At 52.0% G+C, this 22,021-nt stretch overlaps 8 protein-coding genes across 8 annotated transcripts; 4 read left to right on the forward strand and 4 right to left on the reverse strand.

Moving 5' to 3' along the window:
* Nucleotides 1-1,856: 1,856 nt before the first annotated feature.
* BJY04DRAFT_52979 (carbonic anhydrase) lies at nucleotides 1,857-3,421 on the forward strand. Its single transcript, XM_073720579.1, has 2 exons — nucleotides 1,857-2,109; nucleotides 2,542-3,421. The coding sequence occupies exons 1-2, from the start codon at nucleotides 2,097-2,099 to the stop codon at nucleotides 3,168-3,170; spliced, it is 642 nt and encodes a 213-aa protein (XP_073571855.1). The 5' UTR covers nucleotides 1,857-2,096; the 3' UTR covers nucleotides 3,171-3,421.
* A 106-nt stretch (nucleotides 3,422-3,527) lies between these two features.
* Nucleotides 3,528-5,542, reverse strand: BJY04DRAFT_227490 (uncharacterized protein). Its single transcript, XM_073718633.1, has one exon. It carries the CDS (start codon nucleotides 5,330-5,332, stop codon nucleotides 3,569-3,571), a length of 1,764 nt encoding a protein of 587 aa, XP_073571856.1. The 5' UTR covers nucleotides 5,333-5,542; the 3' UTR covers nucleotides 3,528-3,568.
* A 438-nt stretch (nucleotides 5,543-5,980) lies between these two features.
* Nucleotides 5,981-10,377, forward strand: BJY04DRAFT_187936 (putative xanthine dehydrogenase HxA). The gene is made up of 4 exons (XM_073711134.1): nucleotides 5,981-6,255; nucleotides 6,301-6,504; nucleotides 6,552-8,503; nucleotides 8,550-10,377. The coding sequence occupies exons 1-4, from the start codon at nucleotides 6,007-6,009 to the stop codon at nucleotides 10,231-10,233; spliced, it is 4,089 nt and encodes a 1,362-aa protein (XP_073571857.1). The 5' UTR covers nucleotides 5,981-6,006; the 3' UTR covers nucleotides 10,234-10,377.
* A 119-nt stretch (nucleotides 10,378-10,496) lies between these two features.
* Nucleotides 10,497-10,973, forward strand: BJY04DRAFT_217737 (uncharacterized protein; the record flags this gene model as incomplete). Its single annotated transcript, XM_073716119.1, has 1 exon — nucleotides 10,497-10,973. One exon carries the CDS (start codon nucleotides 10,497-10,499, stop codon nucleotides 10,971-10,973), a length of 477 nt encoding a protein of 158 aa, XP_073571858.1.
* Nucleotides 10,974-11,045: 72 nt separating this feature from the next.
* BJY04DRAFT_217738 (uncharacterized protein) lies at nucleotides 11,046-11,969 on the reverse strand (the record flags this gene model as incomplete). Its single annotated transcript, XM_073716120.1, has 1 exon — nucleotides 11,046-11,969. The coding sequence occupies one exon, from the start codon at nucleotides 11,967-11,969 to the stop codon at nucleotides 11,046-11,048; it is 924 nt and encodes a 307-aa protein (XP_073571859.1).
* Nucleotides 11,970-12,419: 450 nt separating this feature from the next.
* prm1 (pheromone-regulated protein PRM1) lies at nucleotides 12,420-15,065 on the reverse strand. The gene has a single exon (XM_073720581.1). The coding sequence runs from the start codon at nucleotides 14,805-14,807 to the stop codon at nucleotides 12,606-12,608; it is 2,202 nt and encodes a 733-aa protein (XP_073571860.1). The 5' UTR covers nucleotides 14,808-15,065; the 3' UTR covers nucleotides 12,420-12,605.
* A 1,736-nt stretch (nucleotides 15,066-16,801) lies between these two features.
* BJY04DRAFT_217740 (uncharacterized protein) lies at nucleotides 16,802-19,472 on the forward strand (the record flags this gene model as incomplete). Its single annotated transcript, XM_073716121.1, has 3 exons — nucleotides 16,802-17,807; nucleotides 17,862-18,779; nucleotides 18,850-19,472. The coding sequence occupies 3 exons, from the start codon at nucleotides 16,802-16,804 to the stop codon at nucleotides 19,470-19,472; spliced, it is 2,547 nt and encodes an 848-aa protein (XP_073571861.1).
* A 242-nt stretch (nucleotides 19,473-19,714) lies between these two features.
* On the reverse strand, nucleotides 19,715-21,376 carry BJY04DRAFT_217741 (kynurenine--oxoglutarate transaminase; the record flags this gene model as incomplete). The annotated part of the gene is made up of 9 exons (XM_073716122.1): nucleotides 19,715-20,005; nucleotides 20,054-20,477; nucleotides 20,521-20,534; nucleotides 20,581-20,734; nucleotides 20,779-20,851; nucleotides 20,898-21,003; nucleotides 21,051-21,135; nucleotides 21,189-21,257; nucleotides 21,303-21,376. 9 exons carry the CDS (start codon nucleotides 21,374-21,376, stop codon nucleotides 19,715-19,717), a joined length of 1,290 nt encoding a protein of 429 aa, XP_073571862.1.
* Between the last annotated feature and the right edge of the window lie 645 nt (nucleotides 21,377-22,021).

Below are 22,021 nucleotides of genomic sequence, written 5' to 3' on the forward strand. Positions count from 1 at the left end.
AGAAAAGAACCCCCTAGCACGCACCATCCTTATAACATCCCCAGGCTTGATCTATAAATAACATCTCGTCTCATCTCAACCTCATCTCTTCCCATTCATGACCGAGCATTGAAACGATGTTCCTTGGATTCGGAATATGCAGGGATACCTGCATACATACATATCGGATGGTCTGTCCATTGCCTAGAAGAGAGAAAAACAAATGATACTTTTCCGTGCCCCCATCCCTGAAATTTCGCTAGAGCCAAAAAAGACCGTAAGAGCCAGATCCATGATCTATCTGCTCCCTCCACCGTCTAAACCGTAATATAAAATCTACTCGTCCCCGCCCTCTCTAAACCTAAGTGGAAGTTTAAGCAGAAATATCAATATAAATATAGTGCCCCTCCTCGCCGGAATCATGTTTGACTCAAATGCTACAAAACAAGCGCACACCCACACAATCTCTCTAACGAGACAAGTTTATATTACACAAAACACTACTGATACCACAGGCTTCCAGAACATCAATACGGGAGAGAAGATCCCTTCTAGAAACCTGCCAGGGAGACATCATATACCTGTAATAAAAAGCCGGGCGCCATGGTTCGGCCGTGCAAACATAGAATTTTTTCACCCTTTTCAGAAGAATGCTAATATGATGCTGGTCTCTGGGGTCTGATACAAATCTCATAGAACGTGGGATGAGATAAACATGAGCATGAGCATGAACGTAAATATAAACATGTATAACCTGGAAGAGCTTGCTACAAAGTAATAATGAAATGCGTGTCTGAGCTTAGCTTCGTCCGTAGGTTCAAGCTATTTGAATTCGACTATTGCGTTTATCAATTGAGCATGTTGGCAACATGCTCAAGAGTTCATCCTAGGTTGGTTGAGGCTCACTGATGGGTGATATCCATACATGTACTTGTATACTAGTGATAGTTTAGGCGGGACTTTTGCTTGCTTTCTGGGGAGTAAGATATGGGAATATTGGCAACAACTACCGTTCCGACTCTTTTATTCTCCGCAAGAGACTTGTTGTTCGAGGATTATGCTAAGCTATAGTGGTGGTTAAAAAGAGGGAACAGGCAAGGAAGCCTAAGAAAAGCCGCATTACATTTATTACAGGGGAAAAGCAACGAAAGGAGTAGTTTCTCTATGAGCTTTTGCAGCGAACAATGTGAAATCCTCCTTTTTTGCCTTTTCATGAATATATATATATATATGTATGTATATGGAAATATTTAGACTATTTCTATATACCCCCAGCAGTTGATAATATCATGCAGGGGTCAAGAGAAGCAGGTAAAGAAAGATATCTGTCGTTGATGCCCCGAAAGGATTAAAGTTGTATGTTATCCCTTATTGGATAATTTATATCAGAGCCTATATTACACCCTTCCGCCACGGCCATCCATCCGGAAGATCGTACAACACCTAAATCCCGTTGAATGGTCTACCGTCGATGCATCTACCTGAATAAGGTAGTCGGAATCTCGTGCACCACCGCATGGTCAGATCGGGCGTTGAGTGACTTCACGAAGGCTCTACTATCGGTGTTGCGCTGCGTATCTCGCACTTATATCTGCTCGCTGTGGTTGGTTACCGGCGCCGTCGGCGTTAGAGCTTAGCTAGCAGCTGTCAGCAACGAGCGACGAACGCCCGGGATGACGGCGAGCTGGTATGACTTAGTAGACATTGAAAAGGGCTTGTGTTGGAACTAGAGGGAAATGGCACCAGAACCGTTGGTGTTGCTTTCCATACTGTAGCAGACCACGAGGTCGATGTTACATCTGCGCATTCGATCCGGGATTGCGGGATTAACAGCCTAACAGTACCACCGCTAGAGCACCATAAGCTACCGCTTATCTCTGTCGCAATATGTTATGAAATTCTGTTGAGCGCATCACCCAACTCTGAACTCGAGGAGGTGTGCTCGGTACCATGTGGCATGTCTGCCAAGAGGGCATAGTATCCATGGTACACCCCTTCGTGCGACGGCGACTGTGACGTTGGCTTTATTACCCTGCTCGCTCCCCCTCAAGGCCATTCTGAATTGCCATCCTGCTTCCAATGTCCTCATAGACATATACGTGGAACCCTTTTCCGATATGGCGGCTCAAGGTACGTGTACTGTTTCTTGGCACTTCGGCACCTGTACCTTGTGTCGGCTGGCCTCGCTTGGGGTCGCCGACAATGGCCATTGTATTGTTGCCTGTAATCTCCTGTTCTGTCCATGTGCACTGCCATTGAAACTGTAAGCTTGATGTACTCCGCGATGTTGTCGATCGCGGAGCTGCTTCAAGCGTCCGCTCCGCTCCACCCGACGTTAGCCGTGCCGCTATGCTCGCATCAAGAATGCTGCTTGCACAAAGGTACGAAGCCGCTCGCCATCATGGGTGTATCTCGAGAGTGCACCTCGGGCACCAGCCATGACCATGAGCGCTTCAAGGCTTCTGCCCCGAGCATTTCCAGCAATTCGTGTCAACTCGCCACGCACCCTCCCAGCAACCCTACCACATCGCCAACTGCATGCTGACACAATACTACCCTCAGACCGATTAACAACAGCCCTGCGCCAGAACAAAGCCTGGGCCACGAAGATCGCCAAAGACCACCCCGACTTCTTCGGCCGACTCGCCATAGGCCAAAGCCCCGAGATCCTCTGGATCGGGTGCTCTGATTCACGGTGCCCCGAAACAACTCTCCTAGGCCTGAATCCAGGCGACGTCTTCGTGCATCGCAACATCGCCAACATCCTGCACCCGGCGGACCTCAGCTCCTCCGCCGTGATTGAGTACTCTGTCCGGCATCTCGGCGTGAAGCATGTCGTTGTCTGCGGGCACACGAAATGCGGTGGTATAGCTGCTGCAATGGGGAATACGCAGCTGGGTATTCTGGATCCGTGGCTATCGCCCTTGAGGCAGTTAAAGGAGGATCATGCAGATTGTTTGCAGAACCTATCAGATGAGAGAGCGGCGTTGAAGCTGGTGGAGCTGAATGTTCTTGCTGGGGTGAGGATGTTGAAGCAGAAGAGTGTTGTGGTGGAGGCGATGCAGCACGGGTTGAAGGTGCATGGGCTGATATATGATGTTGGGAGCGGTGTTCTTCAGGAGGTGGACACCAGAGAGGCGGATGAGGTCGTCTCTAGGAAGCGGTTCACATCGCTTAGGACGAATATATAGGGCTCTTTTTGTTTGTTTACTGTGGTTATCTGTTAGCGTTGCGCATGAGGTTCGGTATTCTGCTTCGGTGGTAGATTTGAATAACAACTTGGACATTGGTTGCTTGAGGAATTTGTAGGCTTCTGTCTTTGATCTCACGACGTTGAGGAGAAGAAAGACCAGGTTGCGAGACCAGAGATACTTCATGATAGGAAGCTAAGGGCACCTACCTCCCCAGACCTACAGTAGGCACCTGCACGGGCATGAGGCTGCACCTTCTAAACTAGGCGTAGTTTCGGCCGAGTTCGGCCGAAAATCGTTGCTGCCTCGCTTTCAAGGCGCAAAGGAGTTAATTCTGATGCAATTGTTCGCTTCAAGCACCTACAACCTTGCTTTATTAGTAGCATAGTATATAGTGGTTACATCTTCGGCCGCGGGCCAAGAAATTTCCTTTCATCCTCCTCCCACTTCTTCCGTTCAACAATACTGCGCGCCCTATACGCTTTAACAAACCGCCAGACCTCCGTGTCTGCCATATTCCAGGCCTCTGCCACATGCCGAATGTTGACCCGGCTGGTTTGCTTCTTCAGCAGATCTCTGGCTTCTCTAATGATTGTATATTCTCGCTCTATACCTTGCTTGCTTGGGTTGGCATGCTGCATTGACTCTTTCATGTTGCCTTCGTTCTTAGCATCCACGTTGCTATCGCGTGGGATTCGAAATCCGAGCTGCCACTCGAGTTCGTCTAGAAGCTCGCTGGGAAGAGCTTGGCCAGCTTCGGCAGATAGTGATTCAACAGTCATCCATAGAGAGGTTCCAGTGGCTGGCTCATCGGCAACGGCTTTCTTGAACAAAACTGCTCTAGGGCCGCCTCCTAGACCATGGCCCATCTGCTCGTCTGTCACTTCCTTCAACCAGCTATCACGGGCAGTATCGCGCCGGATGTGGCGCGTTGTAACTTCAGCAGAGTTTTGGAGCAAGCTGATGAGTGTAAAGGGGTGCGGTACGGTGCCGATTGTAAAAGCCTGGGTATTATTCTTGTAGGTGGCTGGCTGAGTAATCTTCATTGGCTTGTGGGTGTTGCAAGGATGACAGTTTGGCAAGTTTGGAGGGCAAGACGAGGGCAGGGGCGAACTGGGACATTGGCTAAGCGCTCTAGCAAGTCTCAACGCTGGCTCAACCAGCGCCGTAGTATGCTCAGCAAAGGGTTTCAAGACAATCAATCCACCAGGGAAAGAGTTAACAAAGGTATTTTGTAAGTGAGAATTGATGAGCTCGACTAACGCGAGCTGGCGAGCAGGCCGCGAGGCTATCGCCCTCTCTGTCAGAGCGTGATAGTCTTTGGCAATAGTAGCCGAGTCATATATTGCAAGAGCACTCGTCCGCTTCAATTGTAGCAGCCCGCCGGGAAACAAGTCTTTTAAAGACGTTGTTGACTTTCGAATGTTCTTTAATGCTCCGCTAATTGCAGCACTGATCACTTCTTTCTTCCCAGACATCAAGGCACCACTGACACTGTTATACCGAGTGATATAGTTGGAACCAACACCACGACGCAGGCGTGAGAGAGTCGCATCATCATATCTCGCCATTGGGAAACAGCGCCAATCAGCCAGTAATCCACCGCCCATATGGCCCCAAGCAAGCCATTTGAATACATCCTCATTGAGCTCAGAACCCAAATCCATTTCCTCCACAGCCTCGTACAACGGATTGGCCATCGCCTCGCCGCGCCCAAGGACTGCCGGGCGAAATCCTTGCGCATACCAAGCTCGACGCCAGGCCAGGAGCAGCTGCGCATCAGCATTATCCTCTTCCCGACTATTTTCCGTTCTCGGATTGTAGTATGTGAAAATATATGGCCGATCAGGGAGCGGAGGGAGGACGGAGCGATCCTTGTCGAGTGTGATTGAGGACGAGAAAGGGTTGAGCCATGCCCAATCGCTGAGCCACTTCGAATCGCCACTTGAGCTGTCTTGCTGTTCTCCCGGAGGAGTATGCGCTGGTGGACGGAAGGTGGGTAGATGCAGGTCTTTCAAGGAGGGAAATTTCGGTACGTATTCAGCTGCTGTAGCTATCTCCTTCTCCAGAGAGCTGGAGCTTGGCGAAGAGGAGAAAACCACGAGCGATACGGCGATGAAGAGGATTATCGCGAGTAGAGACGTGCTGCGATGGGGTACCATGGTAGGCTAGCGACACGACGGTAGAGAGAAGATGTTTGCGAGTATTTCAATCCAGACGAGGCCGGCTGATGGCAATCTGTAGTGGTGAGGCCGTCGAGAGCAGAGTTCTAATCAGTCAATCGACTGGTGGCCGAGAGGTCTCGCGAGGCACGTAATGTGCCTCTGAAATGGGAAGTAGCATCGAGAACGGCATGCTCACGAGCTGATGATCGGATCCATGCTTGTTCCATCATGATGTTCAAGAGAGCTTCCGGATGCGGAGGGGCTCCACGCACGTGATCTTATCGCCTATATTGATGCCTTGAGGCATAAAGTCCGATAAGCATGGCTCAGAGAACCACGTGCTCAAAAGACAACCAATTTCCTGGACTCATGAATTAATATCTGGCGCTTCTATAGATGCTGAACGAACTGTAGACGCTACTGAAGATCGGAAACCCCCACAGATAACCCTTGATAGATTGTTGAAGAAATCTGACAAACGCCGCATTCCGGTCAACGCGATTGGACGAGGATGACTTCAAGCAGTGGCGGTTCCCATCGGACTGTGGCGATCCCCGCGCTCCATCCAGACCCTTACTTATCAGGCACTGATATATTACACTCTCTCCTCCCCACTTCACCCATGTTTGTCTCAGGTACTTTCTCCCGGTGTAGCCAAAGACGACTCAAACATGGCTCCCGGCGTCTTATTGCAACCGGCGCAGTCGGAGCTTGATACTCCTCCAAGCAAAGTCCCCGCCACTTCACTATCGCAGCTCACTGCAGACTGGGACGACACTCTTCGCTTTTATCTCAATGGCACAAAGGTGGTCCTGGACTCGTTCGACCCGGAGATCACCCTGCTGGAATACCTCCGAGGCATTGGCTTGACAGGCACCAAGTTAGGGTGTGCAGAGGGTGGCTGCGGTGCTTGTACAGTGGTATGTGGCGATTCTAGTGATATCGTTATCTTCTGACCTCGATAGGTTGTGTCGCAAGTCAACCCAACGACAAAGAAGCTCTACCACGCTTCCATAAACGCCTGCATCGCACCGCTGGTTGCTGTTGATGGCAAGCACGTTATCACAGTTGAGGGTATTGGCAATGTGAAGAATCCCCATGCGGTTCAGCAGCGGCTGGCAATCGGAAACGGAAGCCAGTGTGGTTTCTGTACCCCAGGAATTGTTATGGTATGCTCAGAATCATCTCCCTACCAGGCGTTGCTAACACTCTCAAGAGCCTCTACGCCCTAATACGAAACGACCCCCAACCCTCCGAACATGCGGTGGAAGAGGCTTTTGACGGAAACCTATGTCGCTGTACGGGATACCGACCGATATTGGATGCTGCGCAGAGCTTCAAGGGCTCGGGTTGTGGAAAGGCACGTGCCAATGGTGGTACTGGCTGCTGCATGGAAAAACAGGACGGCGCGAATGGGTGTTGTAAGACGTCTTCACTTGAAAACAGTGACGAGGTCACTCACAAATTCGCCCCCCCTGACTTTGTCGAATACAAACCCGATACGGAATTGATATTTCCTCCTTCATTATGGAAGCATGACCTACGCGCGCTGGCTTTCGGCAATAAGCGCAAGAAGTGGTATCGACCGGTCACTGTTCAGCAACTGCTGGAGATCAAGAGTGTCCACCCAGATGCGAAGTTGATTGGGGGAAGTACGGAGACACAGATTGAGATCAAATTCAAGCAAATGCGTTACGGTGCATCCGTATATCTCGGCGATCTTGCCGAGCTGCGGCAGTTCTCCTTCCACGATGACTATCTGGAGATCGGTGCCAACATCTCCTTGACCGACCTCGAATCTGTCTGCGACCAGGCTGTTGAGCGATATGGCTCGACGCGCGGCCAGCCTTTTGTTGCTATCAAAAAGCAACTCCGCTATTTTGCTGGAAGGCAGATTAGAAATGTCGCTTCCCCAGCCGGTAACCTGGCGACCGCATCTCCAATTTCCGATCTCAACCCTGTCTTCGTGGCTACAAACACAACCCTAGTTGCCAGGTCACTGGAGAAAGAACACGAAATTCCGATGACCCAGTTCTTCAAAGGATATCGATCTACTGCTCTCCCGGCAGATGCCATAATCTCAAGTTTGCGAATCCCGACGGCGTCTGAAACAGGAGAGTTCATACGTGCCTACAAACAGTCGAAGCGAAAGGATGATGATATTGCGATCGTGAATGCCGCTTTGCGTGTGTCACTTTCGTCTTCGAACGATGTTGAAAGCGCAAATCTGGTATTTGGTGGATTGGCACCACTGACCGTGTCAGCACGGAATGCGGAAGAGTTCCTGGCTGGCAAGAAGTTCACCGACCCGGCAACTCTTGAAGGCACAATGGCTGCTTTGGAGCAAGACTTTGATCTGAAATTTGGCGTTCCAGGTGGTATGGCGACGTACCGGAAGTCGCTTGCCCTCGGATTCTTCTACCGATTTTATCACAACGTACTATCACAGCTTGAGGTCAAGAGTACTGACGGGGATGATAGCGTCGTGACTGAAATTGAGCGAGCAATATCAACAGGACAGAAGGACCATGAAGCTTCAGCAGCTTATCAGCAGAGGGTCGTCGGGAGGGCTGGTCCCCATGTCTCGGCGCTGCAACAGGCTACTGGAGAGGCTCAGTACACGGATGACATTCCTGTTCAGAAGAACGAGCTGTACGGTTGCATGGTGCTGTCTACAAAGGCCCATGCCAAGCTGCTTAGCGTCAACGTGGAGGCTGCCCTTGAAGTATCTGGCGTGGTTGACTATGTGGATCATAACGATCTTCCCTCTCCAAGGGCCAACTGGTGGGGTGCGCCGAACTGTGATGAGGTCTTCTTTGCGGTTGATGAGGTCAATACTGCTGGACAACCAATTGGTATGATCCTCGCACATTCAGCTAAGGCTGCCGAAGAAGGTGCTAGAGCTGTGAAGGTTGTATACGAAGATTTGCCTGTCATTCTATCTATGGAAGAAGCTATCGAAGTAGGGTCCTTTTTCGAGCATTTCCGCTATATCAAGAATGGGGACACTGAAGGCGCTTTCAAAGATGCCGATCACGTCTTTGAGGGTATCTCACGGATGGGTGGTCAAGAGCACTTCTACCTGGAGACCCAGGCATGTGTGGCCATTCCCAAGCCAGAAAATGGTGAGATGGAAGTCTGGAGCAGCACACAAAATCCGACTGAAACGTGAGTCCATCCTGCACGCTACATCACACATTACTAACCAGTATAGACAATCATACGTGGCACAAGTCACTGGCGTAGCCGCCAACAAGATTGTATCCAGGGTCAAGCGTCTTGGTGGAGGTTTTGGTGGAAAAGAAACCCGGTCAGTTCAGCTGGCAGGTATCTGTGCTACTGCAGCAGCAAAAACGAGGCGACCAGTGCGTTGCATGCTCAACCGCGACGAAGACATTGCCACATCTGGACAGCGTCACCCTTTCCTCTGCAAATGGAAAGTCGGAGTCACCAAGTACGGTAAGCTACTAGCGCTCGATGCCGATGTCTACGCCAACGGCGGACACACCCAGGATCTTTCTGGCGCCGTTGTCGAGCGTAGTCTTTCCCACATCGACAACGTCTACCGAATCCCAAATATGTACGTCCGCGGCCGGATCTGCAAAACAAACACCGTCTCCAACACCGCATTCCGCGGCTTTGGCGGTCCCCAAGGCCTCTTCTTCGCCGAATCTATTATCACCGAAGTCGCAGACCACCTCGACCTGCAAGTCGAGCAGCTCCGCATCTTAAACATGTACGAACCCGGTGACAAAACCCACTTCAACCAAGTCCTACAAGACTGGCACGTTCCCCTCATGTACGACCAAGTCCTCACTGAAAGCAACTACTTGGAGCGCCGCGTCGCAGTAGACCAATACAACGCCACGCACAAATGGTCCAAACGCGGCCTCGCCATCGTCCCCACGAAGTTCGGTATCTCCTTCACAGCCCTCTTCCTCAACCAAGCCGGCGCCCTCGTCCACATCTACCACGACGGCAGCATCCTCGTCGCCCACGGCGGCGTCGAAATGGGACAGGGCCTTCACACAAAAATGACCATGATCGCCGCCGAAGCCCTCGGCGTCCCGCAAGCCGACGTCTTCATCTCCGAGACAGCAACCAACACCGTAGCAAACACATCATCGACAGCCGCCTCGGCCTCCTCAGACCTGAACGGCTACGCCATATACAACGCCTGCGAGCAGCTGAATGAGCGCCTCAAGCCGTACAGAGAGAAAATGCCCAACGCCTCCATGAAAGACCTCGCGCACGCCGCATACTTCGACCGCGTCAACCTCTCCGCGCAGGGCTACTACCGCACCCCAGACATCGGATACGTATGGGGCGAGAACAAGGGCCAAATGTTCTACTACTTCACGCAGGGCGTGACAGCCGCAGAGGTCGAAATCGATACGTTGACAGGCGACTGGACGCCGCTGAGAGCAGATATAAAAATGGATGTCGGCCGTACAATTAACCCGTCCATCGACTACGGGCAGATTGAGGGCGCGTATGTCCAGGGCCAGGGCCTGTTCACGACAGAAGAGAGTCTGTGGCATAGAGGCTCGGGGCAGATTTTCACGAAGGGGCCGGGCAATTACAAGATTCCTGGATTTAGGGACATTCCACAGGTATTCAATGTTAGTTTGCTGAAGGATGTGGAGTGGGAAAATCTGCGCACTATTCAGAGATCACGGGGAGTTGGGGAGCCGCCGCTTTTCATGGGCAGTGCGGCGTTCTTTGCGATTAGGGATGCGCTCAAGGCGGCTAGGAAGGAGTGGGGTGTTGATGAGGTGTTGTCGTTGCAGAGTCCGGCGACGCCAGAACGGATCAGAGTCAGCTGCGCGGACCCCATTATCGAGAGAGTGAGGGTTACGCCGAAGGAGGGGGAGCAGAGCTTCTTTGTTGCAATCTGATTGGATTGAGGACGGTGCTGTTGCCTCTAGAATGGAATGAGCTTATGGCGCGAACGAATTTGATACCTACTTGGGCTATGCGTAACTAGTGTGTTATATATATTTCCTTCAGCCAGTACATCCCTACCACTTTCTTTTTCTACCGCCTCGTATCCCAATTCCCAATTCCACACCTCACTCCCCTCCAGTCTCCCACCTCAACCCCCATAAAATACCCACAACAAAGCCAATACAAACAAAACCACGGAAAGAAGACCCAAGCCATGCCCCTCCACCTAACAACCCTCCTCGTCCACGCCTACGACCCCGCAATCACCTTCTTCACCCAATCTCTCGGCTTCACACTGACATCCGACGAACCAGCCCTCACCAACGACGGAAAGCCCAAGAGATGGGTTGTTGTTACGCCTCCTTCTTCCTTTCAGTCCCCGGCGCACCAAATTGGAAATACCGCAGATGAAAAGAAACAAGCTGATGGAAGTGCAACTGCAAGTGGAAGTGGGCCAGGAATCCTCCTCGCGCAGGCATCAACACCCGCGCAAGCTGCGCTGGTGGGGAAGCAATTCGCAGACCGGGTCGGGCTGTTCTGGCGCGTTGGTGAGGGGGTGTTCTGGGGGGTGTTTGAGCGGTTGAAGGAGCGTGGGGTGGAGATTTTGGGGGAGCCGAGGAGGGAGGAGTATGGTCTTGTTGTGGTGTTTAGGGATTGTTTAGGGAATAAGTGGGATCTTTTGGGTGATTGAGTGATTTCTTCCTGAAAGATCTATGGTAGAGTATATACTATGAGGTAGGTCCATCTTGATATGAAATACAGGTTAAACCGTAGTCTCGCCTAGATTCCCCTGACATTTCCCAATCTCATCACATACATACTTCAGAAATCCAACTGCTTGATCCCTTGGCACCTTCACCTTCACCTCCCCCTCACCACCCTTCCTCGCTTCAAGCGCACACCCAACAACCTCTCTATACCCACCAAACTCATCCTCATCCTCACAGCCAACAACCCACCCCGCCCCTTCTGATTTCGACCCCCATACTCCCACCCTAACAAACCTCAACCCTCTAGCCGCATTCAAAACCGCATCAGCCCTCTCTCTATCTCCAATCCCATCACCCCCACCCAATTCCAAGAGCGCAGACCACCACTTCAAACACGCAGCAAGAGCTCCCAAAACAGCCCCCCTCCCCAACCCCCCAAAAACATCCTTCACCGGCGGACCATAGAGAACCCTCCCGAGTTCCCGCCCAATAGCAATATCAAGCACGAACCAAAATGGTTCTTCATTCTCAGGAGAAAGAGAGACATGGTCGTCCATTCCTCTGCCTGTATTGAGATTCATGGAGAAGCAAGGACCTAGAGAGCATGCATCTGCATCTGGATCTGTCTCCGTCTCCGGATCTGGATTTTGATCCGTATAGCAGCGCGCATTGGCTGCCGTGAAGAGGACGAATTCGAGTTTGCGGGCTGGGCAGGGGAGGGTTTTGTGAGAGATTTTCCTCGCTAGTTCTCTGTAGGGGTCTTCTATCCCTGTTTTTGAGGATGAGGACGTTTGTAGTGGGTCTTTGATGACGGCGTAGACGTCTACATCGCTGACGCCCCTTTCGTAGGCGTTGTACGCTGCTGAGCCGAAGAGGTAGACTCCTAATAGGTTTTCTTGGAGTGTGGAGTGTAGGGTTGTGAGGAGGGTTGTGAGGTAGCTGTTTAGTTCTTGGTCTTGGGTGATGGGTGGGGGCATTTTGATTGGATTAGGTAGAGAAGAAAGTTGGCAATTCTCATGCCATTGAATGGGCTATCAGGGCGTGAAACAATATCTCAGAATCTCTGCGATGGAGGAGAAAATTGAGGAGGTGGTTAATCTATGATAGCTAGCGGGAAATGAGATGAGGGGGAGGAGTAGTAGGTTACCTTGGAGCCTGGAGGTAGCTATGGGCGATGTCACGTGTACGGCCTTCGTATTCCTTGCTGTTTTCTCGTCCAACAGTTGCATTCTGGGAGGATGGATGTCTCATTTGACTACTGATAATGGAGTGCCCTGCGTAAAGCTTGAGCTTTGAGGTGCCACGAGCCGCGGTAGCGCGGAGTATCTGCGAATTGTACGTCATACACGATTGCATGGTGGGTGGTTGAGATTGAAGTGCTGGAGCGTGTGGCTTACTGCTAATAGTATGGCACGCGGGCGGGGAGACCAGTTGCAACGTATTCTCTGGTATATACAACAAGATTACCATTTCCACTCCGAATATACGGGTATTGTAAGTTCAACGCTAGAACATGCCATGTCTGTACCATAGCTTCAATGCATGCAGTACCACCAGTGTACAAAGAAAAAAAAGTGCAAAACCTCAAACCCAAGCCCTATTCACAGCGACAACTACCTCTTCTCCATTCCATACTCCGCATAATGACTCCCCCTCAGATCCGGAACCGAAATCTTCAACGCATTTCTCTGCCCGGCAAAGCCTAGCTTCTCATCCTCATATCCCGTCTCTGTCTGCGATGTCACCGCCGCCGGCGGACCAGACGCAGCAAAAGTCCTATTCGGAGGCTCATACTGCGGTGCCGGCTGAGACCTCGCCTGAGAAGACGTATCAGGCATCGCCGTAAGCGGCACATCGGTGAACCCGTTTGTATCTGGTCCCAAAGGACCAGCTGGGGCGAGGCCGCCATCGCCACGATTACGGTCTTGGCTGCGGAATTGCGACAGCGCGCGAATGACGCCGAAGAGCAGGTTAACGAACCAGAGGAGGAGGATGACGCCGGAGATGAGTGCTTCGGTGGCGATGCCGGATTCGATTGCGTTTGTTACGCGGAAGACGACTTCGGTTATCTGGTCGGAGGTTTTGTCGCCGGCGCCGGAGAGAAAGCTGTCTGAGCCGTCGTCGGTGATGCTTTCTGCGGCACCGAGGGAGAAGGTGGTGTTTGAGAGCGGCGGGAAGTCGATGTTTGCGTTCTCGTGGACCCAGGTGAGGCCGCTCTGGATTCCCGCGATCTTCAGGCCGATGAGGCAGTTGAAGACGTCCATGAGCGGGTTGTAGAGGACTGTGCCGCCGAAGGTGTCGTTGAGGACGCCGGTGGTTTCGTCGACAAAGGCGTTGAGGGTGTCGTTGACGCTTGTGGTTGTGATATTTACCCAGCCGAAGATGTCGTTGTTGAGATTGGTGTTCATCTCGCCGATGACTCCGTTGGCACTGTCGGCCCACTCCGCTGAGGTTTCGTCTAGGGAGCTGACAATCTTGTCGGCGAAGGCGCCGACTTCGGCGGAAAGCTCTGGCACGGCTTTTTCGACGGCTTGGAGGAGGAGGTATTGGCACAGACAGGCGAAGAGACCGGCTACGCCGAGGGAGAGGACGAACAGGGCGGGGGGTGAGGTAGCGTATGCAACGACCCAGCGGACCAGGATTTGACGACGGCTGTTGCTGAATCGGCTCGCGGCTTTGATTCCTGTGGACGAGGAGTACGGGCGGGAGACGATATAGACAACATCCATTGGATCGTGGGCTTCCTTGCGGACGAGCTCGGAGCGCTCTTTCTGAGCACGCCAGCGGCGGATCTCTTGCCATGCCATGGGGAAGCACACTAAGACAGCAGCAATCACCAGCACGGCGATGAACACCTTCTTCGCAGTCTCGGCGATATCCGAAACCTTGTCAAAGAATGAGTCGATTCCATCGCTTCCCTGGCAGAAACTCAGCTGCTTCTTAGCAGGAACTGGTAGTGTATTGCGGTCAAAGGTGTAATTTCCCATAGTCTCGTTGATTTTCTCCTTGACCTCCCTGAAAGGCAAGCGGATGATGTTCTCCACAAAGTCGCTGACTTCGGCGAATGTCGGGACGGAGCTGTTGAGTTTGTCGAGGCTTTCGTCGAACGAGGAAGGAAGCTGGGCGTTCTCAAGATCGTCAATAAACCCTGAGAGATCCAATTCAGGGACTCCGTCTCCGCCGCCCAAGCTAGCCACAATGTTGATTCCTTCAACAAATGTGTTGAGGGCGCCCTCGAACGTGTCCACGGTTTCAGCAATACCGTCGCCGATGGTTTGGACCGTCGAGTTGAGAAAGTCGCCAGCGTCTTTCAGCAGCCCAACCCCGACATCAACGGTACCGCGGATGGCCATCATGATCAGGCAGAGGTAGGTCTGGTACATCATCTTGATGAAGAAAACGATAAGCTCCTCCACCCCTTTCACCATCAAGGTGAGAACTGTCTTGAGGGCGCTGACTGCCATCTCGACGCTGGAAGCGGTCATATCGTTCACCCCGCGGGCAAGGTAATGTGGTGTCGAGGCCATAGCGCTGCCCGTCGATTCAACAGACGTGCATGCAGAGAGGGCCTCGCGCCGGGCTGAGTCCATGTTTGTGTTGAGGCTTCCGATGGCGATCAATACTCGGACCAGCACGAGCAATAAAAGAATCGTCCATCGGTTCATCCATATTTGTGATAGGCGTGCCCGCAGGCCCATGTACGGTGTGATCTCGTCGGGATGTGTCGGGGCTGGGCGGCCTCCCTCACTTGGATCATGAGCCCCATATGGAGGGAGGAGTGGGAATATTGAACGACCAGATTGTGAGAATACCATGTCGATAGTATTTGGAGTAGTGACTTGAGAGAGGCCTTGAAAAATTGGCTTCGATGGACGTAACGCGAAGGTCGTTAGATGTGGTCGATGTGAAGGTCAGCGAAAGAATGTCAAATACAAAGAGCTGGCCTGCAGCAGTCAAATCCCAGAAACAAGATGCAGTCTATTGAGAAGGCATGACACATTAAGGTCTATTGATAAGAAAGTAGGAAAGAGTGTTAGTCGCACCAAGCAGGAGAACAGAAAACAATATGTGGCGGGCAGCTCAACCGGGGATCCTCTCCATTTATTGAGGATGCAGTATGATACACGAAGACTAGAATAGGCTTCCATGGCATGTGGCCATTGAGACAAGCAGCATTCATGGGTGGTAAACAATGGAGAGAACTACTAGTATGTTTCAGGGAGGGGAGTGGTTCTGCAGAGCGCTTGCGGGACCAAATATAGCCTTAAGGTGGGCGCTTAGAGGCCATCGTTGTCGTCCAATCCCTTGTGCTCCGCTGCAGCGCCAATCAAATTAGTCTGCTTGCCAAAACGGCTTCCCACCGAGTTTCTGCAGGACAATGATTGGACGAAGGCTGAAGGGGTCCTTGTTGACAGGCCGATTGACGATGCGCTTGTGCTTCACTTGCCGCTGAAGCTGCCAGAGATCAAGCTGCGGGTCATGCTTGAGTGGTGATCGGTTGCTGAAGAAATGTCGCATTTGGTCTTCATGTCTATGATATATTTAGACCTTACTTGGCGCGTGCAATGATGGCAAATCAGCAGAGGAAGGTTGGCTGAGGTTGGAGAGGATGGACGAGACATGGCACGTGCGCAGGTCAAAGACAACAAGAAACAGTCTTCATTGTCCCCCCTTCTCATCTGACCCCCTCTCCTTGTATCAGAAACTTCAAGATCTGCTGATTCTCTTGATTCTCTTTCTGAGTAAATCAGAAATTGATCAACGGAGCATCTTTGATGCCTCAGGCAGTCAAGGCGCCCGCTGCCACCCCTTACACACCAGACCATGATGCTATCCCAAGTCTCACACAATCCGTACGAGAATCATAGATATTGGCCTCTTACTGCAGTTCCAGTTAGAGACAAGACCCGATAGCTCCATGTTTACAAGTCAGGGGTTTGCCATAGTGCTTCAAATCCAATTCAGTCACATGTGCCGACAAGCCAAAACGAAGCTCAATATCATCTTCGCTGCCTAGCAGGTTGTATATTTTTCTGTAAGAGAATGAGATTATGCTATAGAGAGATCTCGAGGATTGCATTTGCTCCCGTACTTGCTCGCCAAACGATCGGTGCGTCGCTAAGCGCCGGCCACTACATCCGGGGTGCTGAGTAGGTATACAAGTGCCACGTTAATTTAGGTAGCTGATGACCATGTATCATCACGTCGTTGTCTACTGAAAAGACCGAGAGAGATTCCCCTACTCTGGGCAGGATTTGGAACAATATTGTTCTTGGCTTGTCTCCATGGTTGGTTTCAAAACTGCACTTTACCCCAGTTGTTGATGAAGAAACCAGCTTGTTAGATATTACTTCATATCTTGACTCCCTTGAAGAGAATGTACCTGCAGGAGACCGAGCTGGTATGAAGATAGATTGCGGAGCCCACATTCACTTAAAATCAATAGTAGGTGGAGATTTCAAAAGTGGCCAATAAGTCCTTCTTCTGGAGTGAACATCAGTTACCCCAGGGCCCAGTGTGCTCTTGTCACTACCATGGCACAGTGACAGTATCCCCGGTCCAAAGCTCACTACATGTGCCTGTGTCTGGGTGTCGCATAAAGTCGCCATGGGTGGTCGAAATCTTCACCTGCTCTTGCACTCGTTGACTGTTGCAAAGCGATCTAAATAACATGGCCTGGATTCGACAGCCCAAACTTCCTCCAACGGTCAACGCGCCAGCTGCAAAGTCAGGATCTGAGCATCAAAAAACAGATCTCACTCGCATATCGCCCAATCCCGCTAGGATCTATCAAGATCAGGACGACAAGATGGCTAGCCATGTCCGCCGCGAGAAGCGTCATGCTCAACCCCCAGGAAACACAGTCGATTTGGGCGATCCAACGAGAGAACCAACCGAATTTGCCCTCGATAGCACTCAAGAACCACACAAGCTCGGGCACTCCAGCGTCAAAAGTCAAGACAAACACGATGAAATTCGTGAAGCCCTCTCTCCCACTCCCACCCCCGCTCCCTTCGCACACCAGACGGAAACCCTCTCGACTCGAATCAATCACTCTCGAAAGCGAAGCTATTCACTCCCTGTCCGGAGCATGAATACGAACTCTCGGGCCAGCACTAACACAGGTGTGTTTCTCATGTCACTTCCCCTCCTACACCAGTCTGCCTCCAATCTCACCACTGCAACACGATCGCTAACGGCCCCCAACATAGAAACACCACAACACACGCGCTCCGAGGCAGTTTCACTGCTCCGAGCCCGAACCGTCAGCCGCTTGTCTGAATTTGACAGACCGTCTCTGGACTCCGTTCAAGTTCAAGGTGCAATGAGGAAAGACACCCCGCCGGATAGGAAACCGCGCGTGATAGATCGCGACAAAGCAAGCATCATGGACTCTGTGACCGTCAAGAAACCAAGAAAGAAAGGCAAGGCCAAGATGAAGAATCGAGGCGGGGACAAGAGTACCGATGGGAATGCTTCCACGGAGGAGTGGTTTAGTGAGACGTCGAAGACGGAGAGCAACAATGCAGCATATTCCTATCAGAATACACCAGTTATCACACCCAGACCAGACGATGACAGCTATGCAGCAATTGATGCAGTGGGTGATGCAGCACACAAAGGTTCAGGGAAACTTCCAATTGACAATGGTATGTGGAAGCCGTGGGCTACCGTGGCTGGTGCGACGTGGGAACCTACCAAAGACCTACCACAGCCTACACAAACACCAGAGCGTTCGCTTGCACAGAAAAGGCTGGACTATGCACGTGCAGTAAGAGAGGCTCCCAGCACTCCAGTCAATAGCGCTCTCAGAGGTTGGTTTGCTGAAAGCTTCCCAGATAACCAAAACGCAGACTAACACACCATAGATCCCGAACTTTCGACACCATCACCAACTAAGCAGATCTCAACCGACAGTGCTGCCGCCATGGAGGAGAAGAGTGGTTCAGTCGATGATAGAAAAGCGCAGTTAGAAAGCGCAGATGAGTTCCCTGCCCTCAGTGCATCCACTCCCAAATCCACATGGACCATATCCTCCAGCAATACATGGGCAACGCGTGCAACCACACCGGGTTCGGAGCACCTCGACGACCTCAGCAAGACTGAGCCTGAGAGCATCGCCACCTACCATCTTACACCTTCTCAGGAAGTAAGCACACACGCCCACGCCCATCCCTCCCCTCCTCGACCTCTACCAACAGCGGCAACAAACACAACAACTATCAACCCCGACATACAAACTCCCCACGGCCACAGCATAACCACACACCAACCCCCAAACTTCTTCTACCAACTCGACAGCGTTGGCTTCCCCTGCTCCCTCTCCTCCTGCTCAAGTCGCTGCAACCTCTGGGACGGGTCAAGCGTAATCTGCCCCCGCTGCGGCCCCTACTCCTCAACGCGCTACTGCTCCCTGCAACACCTCCTCGCGGACATAAAACTGCACTGGCTGCTTTGTGGTGAAAACACATTCAAACACCCCTGCAGAAAGTCCACTATCCCGAAGTCCGTCAAAGAGTCCCCACCGTTGATACCCTCATTGCACCGTGTTGATTCTCCGGAGAGACAGCGACAAGCGGTGTATTTCAACATGTGTAACTCCTGGGGCGATTATTTCATCTTCTCAGATTGGGTCGACATCCTCGCTGCAGGGCTTCAAGATGAGAATAGGAACTCGGCGCGGTTCGCGAGCGCCAGATGTTCAGGACAGGTTATGCATGTGGTGCGCTTTGAAGATCCCGAGGAGCGAGATCGGTTTCGGAGGGTTCTTGCGGTGGCGCTTTTTGGTGAGTTTTCTCTCCCCTCCTCTCTCTTTTGTGTATAATCCTGAAAGGTATTGTACTGACCAAGATATAGTGACCGTCGAATCACCAACCCTAATCGAATACCTCTACCGACTGATCCGGGATTCGCTACGGACAACCCTCACACCAGTCCCTCCATCTACATCTACATCAACTTCAACATCAACACCTCCCCATTCACAAACCCTAACAACCCTCCTCACCTCCCTCTCCCACCAACTCACCCACGAACTCCTCCAAACCACCCACCTCTCCACCCCGCTCCACTTCCTCGAATCAACCGAAACCCGGCACGCCTGCCCGACAACCTGGACCGGCCACCACCGCCTAACATGCACAGACGCGACCTGCCGCGCCGAATACGCCCGCACCCCGCGTCTTCTCGGCGCCATCAACTTCGGTAATCCCGGCGGCGGAGTTCGGGCGCTGGTGGAGTATCTCGAGGGGAGTTATTGGGTTTTGCGTGCGGCGAGGGTGTCGCATCCTGATGGGGGGGATTTAGAGGGGAGGATTAATGGGGTGGGGTTTGTTGGGGTGCCGGTGGTGAAGGGGGAGGAGGAGAGGAGGAGGGTTTGGAAGGGGCTTGGGTGGGAGGGGATTGAGGAAAATGGGAAGGAGAGTGAGAAGGGGAGGAGGTTGGGGGAGGAGATGGAGATTGAGGGGGTTAATTGGTAGGCTTTTCACTGTTTTCTGGAGGGGGTAAAGGGTTTAGGTTGCTGATCCGTGCATCATTGTGGGTTGGTGTATCGTTTCGTATCTAGATTTCAGGAATTTTGTGCTCATAAGAACCGGAGGATAGACTCGGGGAGTTCGAGACAGATTACATCTAACTTCAGTTATTCATCTGAAATCTTGATTGATGATCAAAAGAGATAGTCTATGTCGATTTAACTGGGAGGTTCATCTTGAGTCCAGCCTCACCGCACGATATACTTCTTCAGGCCCCGAAGTCTCTCCTTAGCAGTCTCGAGGACATCGTCCTCCTTGCAGACAGCAAAACGCAGGTAGTCCTCGGCAATATGGGCATTTTCATCAGTGTAGAACTCTGTCGGGGGAATAGCAGCCACACCGACTTCGTGGATCAGGAACCAGCAGAGCTTGAAGTCGCGAGGTCGGCTGGCGACGTGTGGCGGGAAGGGGTAGTCCTCTGGGAGTTTCACGGAGGCCATGTTTGCCAGGACGAAATAGCCACCTTCAGGATCAGAGTACTGCACTCGGTCAGCTATGCGCTACTAGGAGAAGGTTGAGAGCCATACTGGGATGTTTAGCTCATCAAAAATCTGGCAGAACCTCTCCATCTTGCCCTTCATTTCGTTTCGGCTCTCGTCCCAGAAGCCTTGCTTGTCTGCTTCCTCGAAAGCGACAGCTGCTGCCTCTTGGAGAGGAGACACACTGCTGTAGCAGATGCGAGTGTGTGCACCGGCAACGTACTTGATTAGATGCTCAGGGCCAATCAAGTAACCGACACGCCAGCCAGTGGCGTAGAAGGCCTTTCCAGCGGAGCCAACGGTCAACGTGCGCTCGTAGTATTCCGGCTTCAGGGTAGCAATTCTAGTGAACGGGACGTAGTAGAGACGGTCGTAGACTTCATCGGACAAGATAATCAAGTTGTGCTTGACAGCGAGGTCACCGATGCGCTCGAGCTCGTCGCGGGAAAAGACCTTTCCAACGGGGTTGTGCCTGTTCCGTTAGTACTAGTTGAGGTTGCGTGGTGATAGCTTACGGTGAGTTCAAGACCTAAATAGATTAGTATCAACATCAAACACATTCCGTTGAAGCTTACAATCATTTTTGTCTTTTCATTGATCGTCTTCTCCAGCACGTCAAAGTCGATGGACCATTCAGACGCAGGTAATGTCTTGGTGGCTCCATCCTTTGGAGGCTGGAGAGGAACGTATCTGATGGTGCCTCCGGGCATTTCAATGTTGCTGATGTACCTACGACAATGAGCGAGAGCATAGCGCCAACGCATGTGACTTACTGGTCGAAGAACGGCTCGAAAATGATGACCTCGTCTCCTTGCTCGATGAACCCCATAAAAGCGCTCAGCATGCCTTCTCTCGTCAGCTCATGTGTGTATTATTGAGGCTACCGTCTCACCCTCGTTTGCGCCAGTTGTGATGGTGACTTCGGTTTCCGGGTTCAGTTGTCGGCCAAAGAACGGCGAGTATGCGTCGGCGAGAGCCTTCTTCAGACGGGGACGGCCCTATGCACGGTAAGCCGAATCCATCGCACCGGCTAAGCCAGATGTACCTTCGTCGGGGAGTATTGGTTGCAGTCGACTCGGTCGAGGGCAGCTTTGGCAGCATCCACAGCAAACTTAGGAGGGTTGTAGCCACTAGAAGAGAGAGAATTAGTTATCTGCGATTGTGGTTGTGTAGCTTCACTCACAAGAAACCCTGGCCCATGTTCACAATCGGTTGGACTGGAGAAGCTGCCGCAGCCTCATTGACGATTGACCTAGACAATTAGCCATCGCTCATGTGGCTGAAGACGAGTTCGCACCAAACATCCTGTCGCTGGCCTGCAACCCGCTGCGCAGGCTTGAAGGGGTCTGATTTCGCTGCGGTGGCCGACATCGCTCTAACTCCGACACGGAAATGCGAGAAGCGGGGGGTGAGCTTAGACCTGGGGCGGCAGATAAAGCTCAATGAAGTCGAGGATTTGGCGAGTACCGCAGCAGAAGAGCGATACCTCAAGAGCATAGAGAAAAGGAGGGGTGAGGAGAAAAAGTGAAGGAGGGGCAGGATGAGGTATGGAGAAGGGATGGGGAATGAATCATCGGCCGAGTGCTTGCGACATCCGCGTTTGCTCTCGGACTCGGGAGTCAATCGGAACTTATCCTTAACTGCCTGATAAACCGGATGCTTCCTATCGCTGTTTGCTTTGCCCTACCTACTCCAATTCTTTGTTTGATGAGGAATATCTCGCTTTTATGACGACATCGCGGTACTTAGGTAGAGGATGGGAGCTCTGATCTGTGCGCCGAGACCATCGCCGTCTAGCCTCAAGCTTGTTGCAACGCCGCTCGAGCCATCACGCATTCTACACTGATGAGGCCACCAGAAAGCTTGAGCTTGGAAGTTCTATACTCTGATAGAGGCAGTTCGTGATCTATCGTCTGTTGGAGCAGGAACCTGAGTCCTCAGGCACCCAGGCACGTCGCCGCGGCCAATCGCTATCGCGTGTTCACGCGTCCAGCAAACAGCTCCATTCCATTCTTC

Source organism: Aspergillus karnatakaensis (genome assembly GCF_047715665.1).
Source record: "Aspergillus karnatakaensis strain CBS 102800 unplaced genomic scaffold BJY04scaffold_21, whole genome shotgun sequence".
Classification (NCBI taxonomy): domain Eukaryota; kingdom Fungi; phylum Ascomycota; class Eurotiomycetes; order Eurotiales; family Aspergillaceae; genus Aspergillus; species Aspergillus karnatakaensis.

Bases quoted from the DNA above. Each gene is read 5' to 3' on its own strand.
- BJY04DRAFT_227490 (XM_073718633.1), bottom strand. From the start codon at position 5,332: ATGGTACCCCATCGCAGCACGTCTCTACTCGCGATAATCCTCTTCATC.
- BJY04DRAFT_187936 (XM_073711134.1), top strand. From the start codon at position 6,007: ATGGCTCCCGGCGTCTTATTGCAACCGGCGCAGTCGGAGCTTGATACT. The intron at 6,256-6,300 runs GTATGTGGCGAT...TGACCTCGATAG, and splicing joins GCTGCGGTGCTTGTACAGTG to GTTGTGTCGCAAGTCAACCC. The intron at 8,504-8,549 runs GTGAGTCCATCC...TAACCAGTATAG, and splicing joins ACACAAAATCCGACTGAAAC to ACAATCATACGTGGCACAAG.
- prm1 (XM_073720581.1), bottom strand. From the start codon at position 14,807: ATGGTATTCTCACAATCTGGTCGTTCAATATTCCCACTCCTCCCTCCA.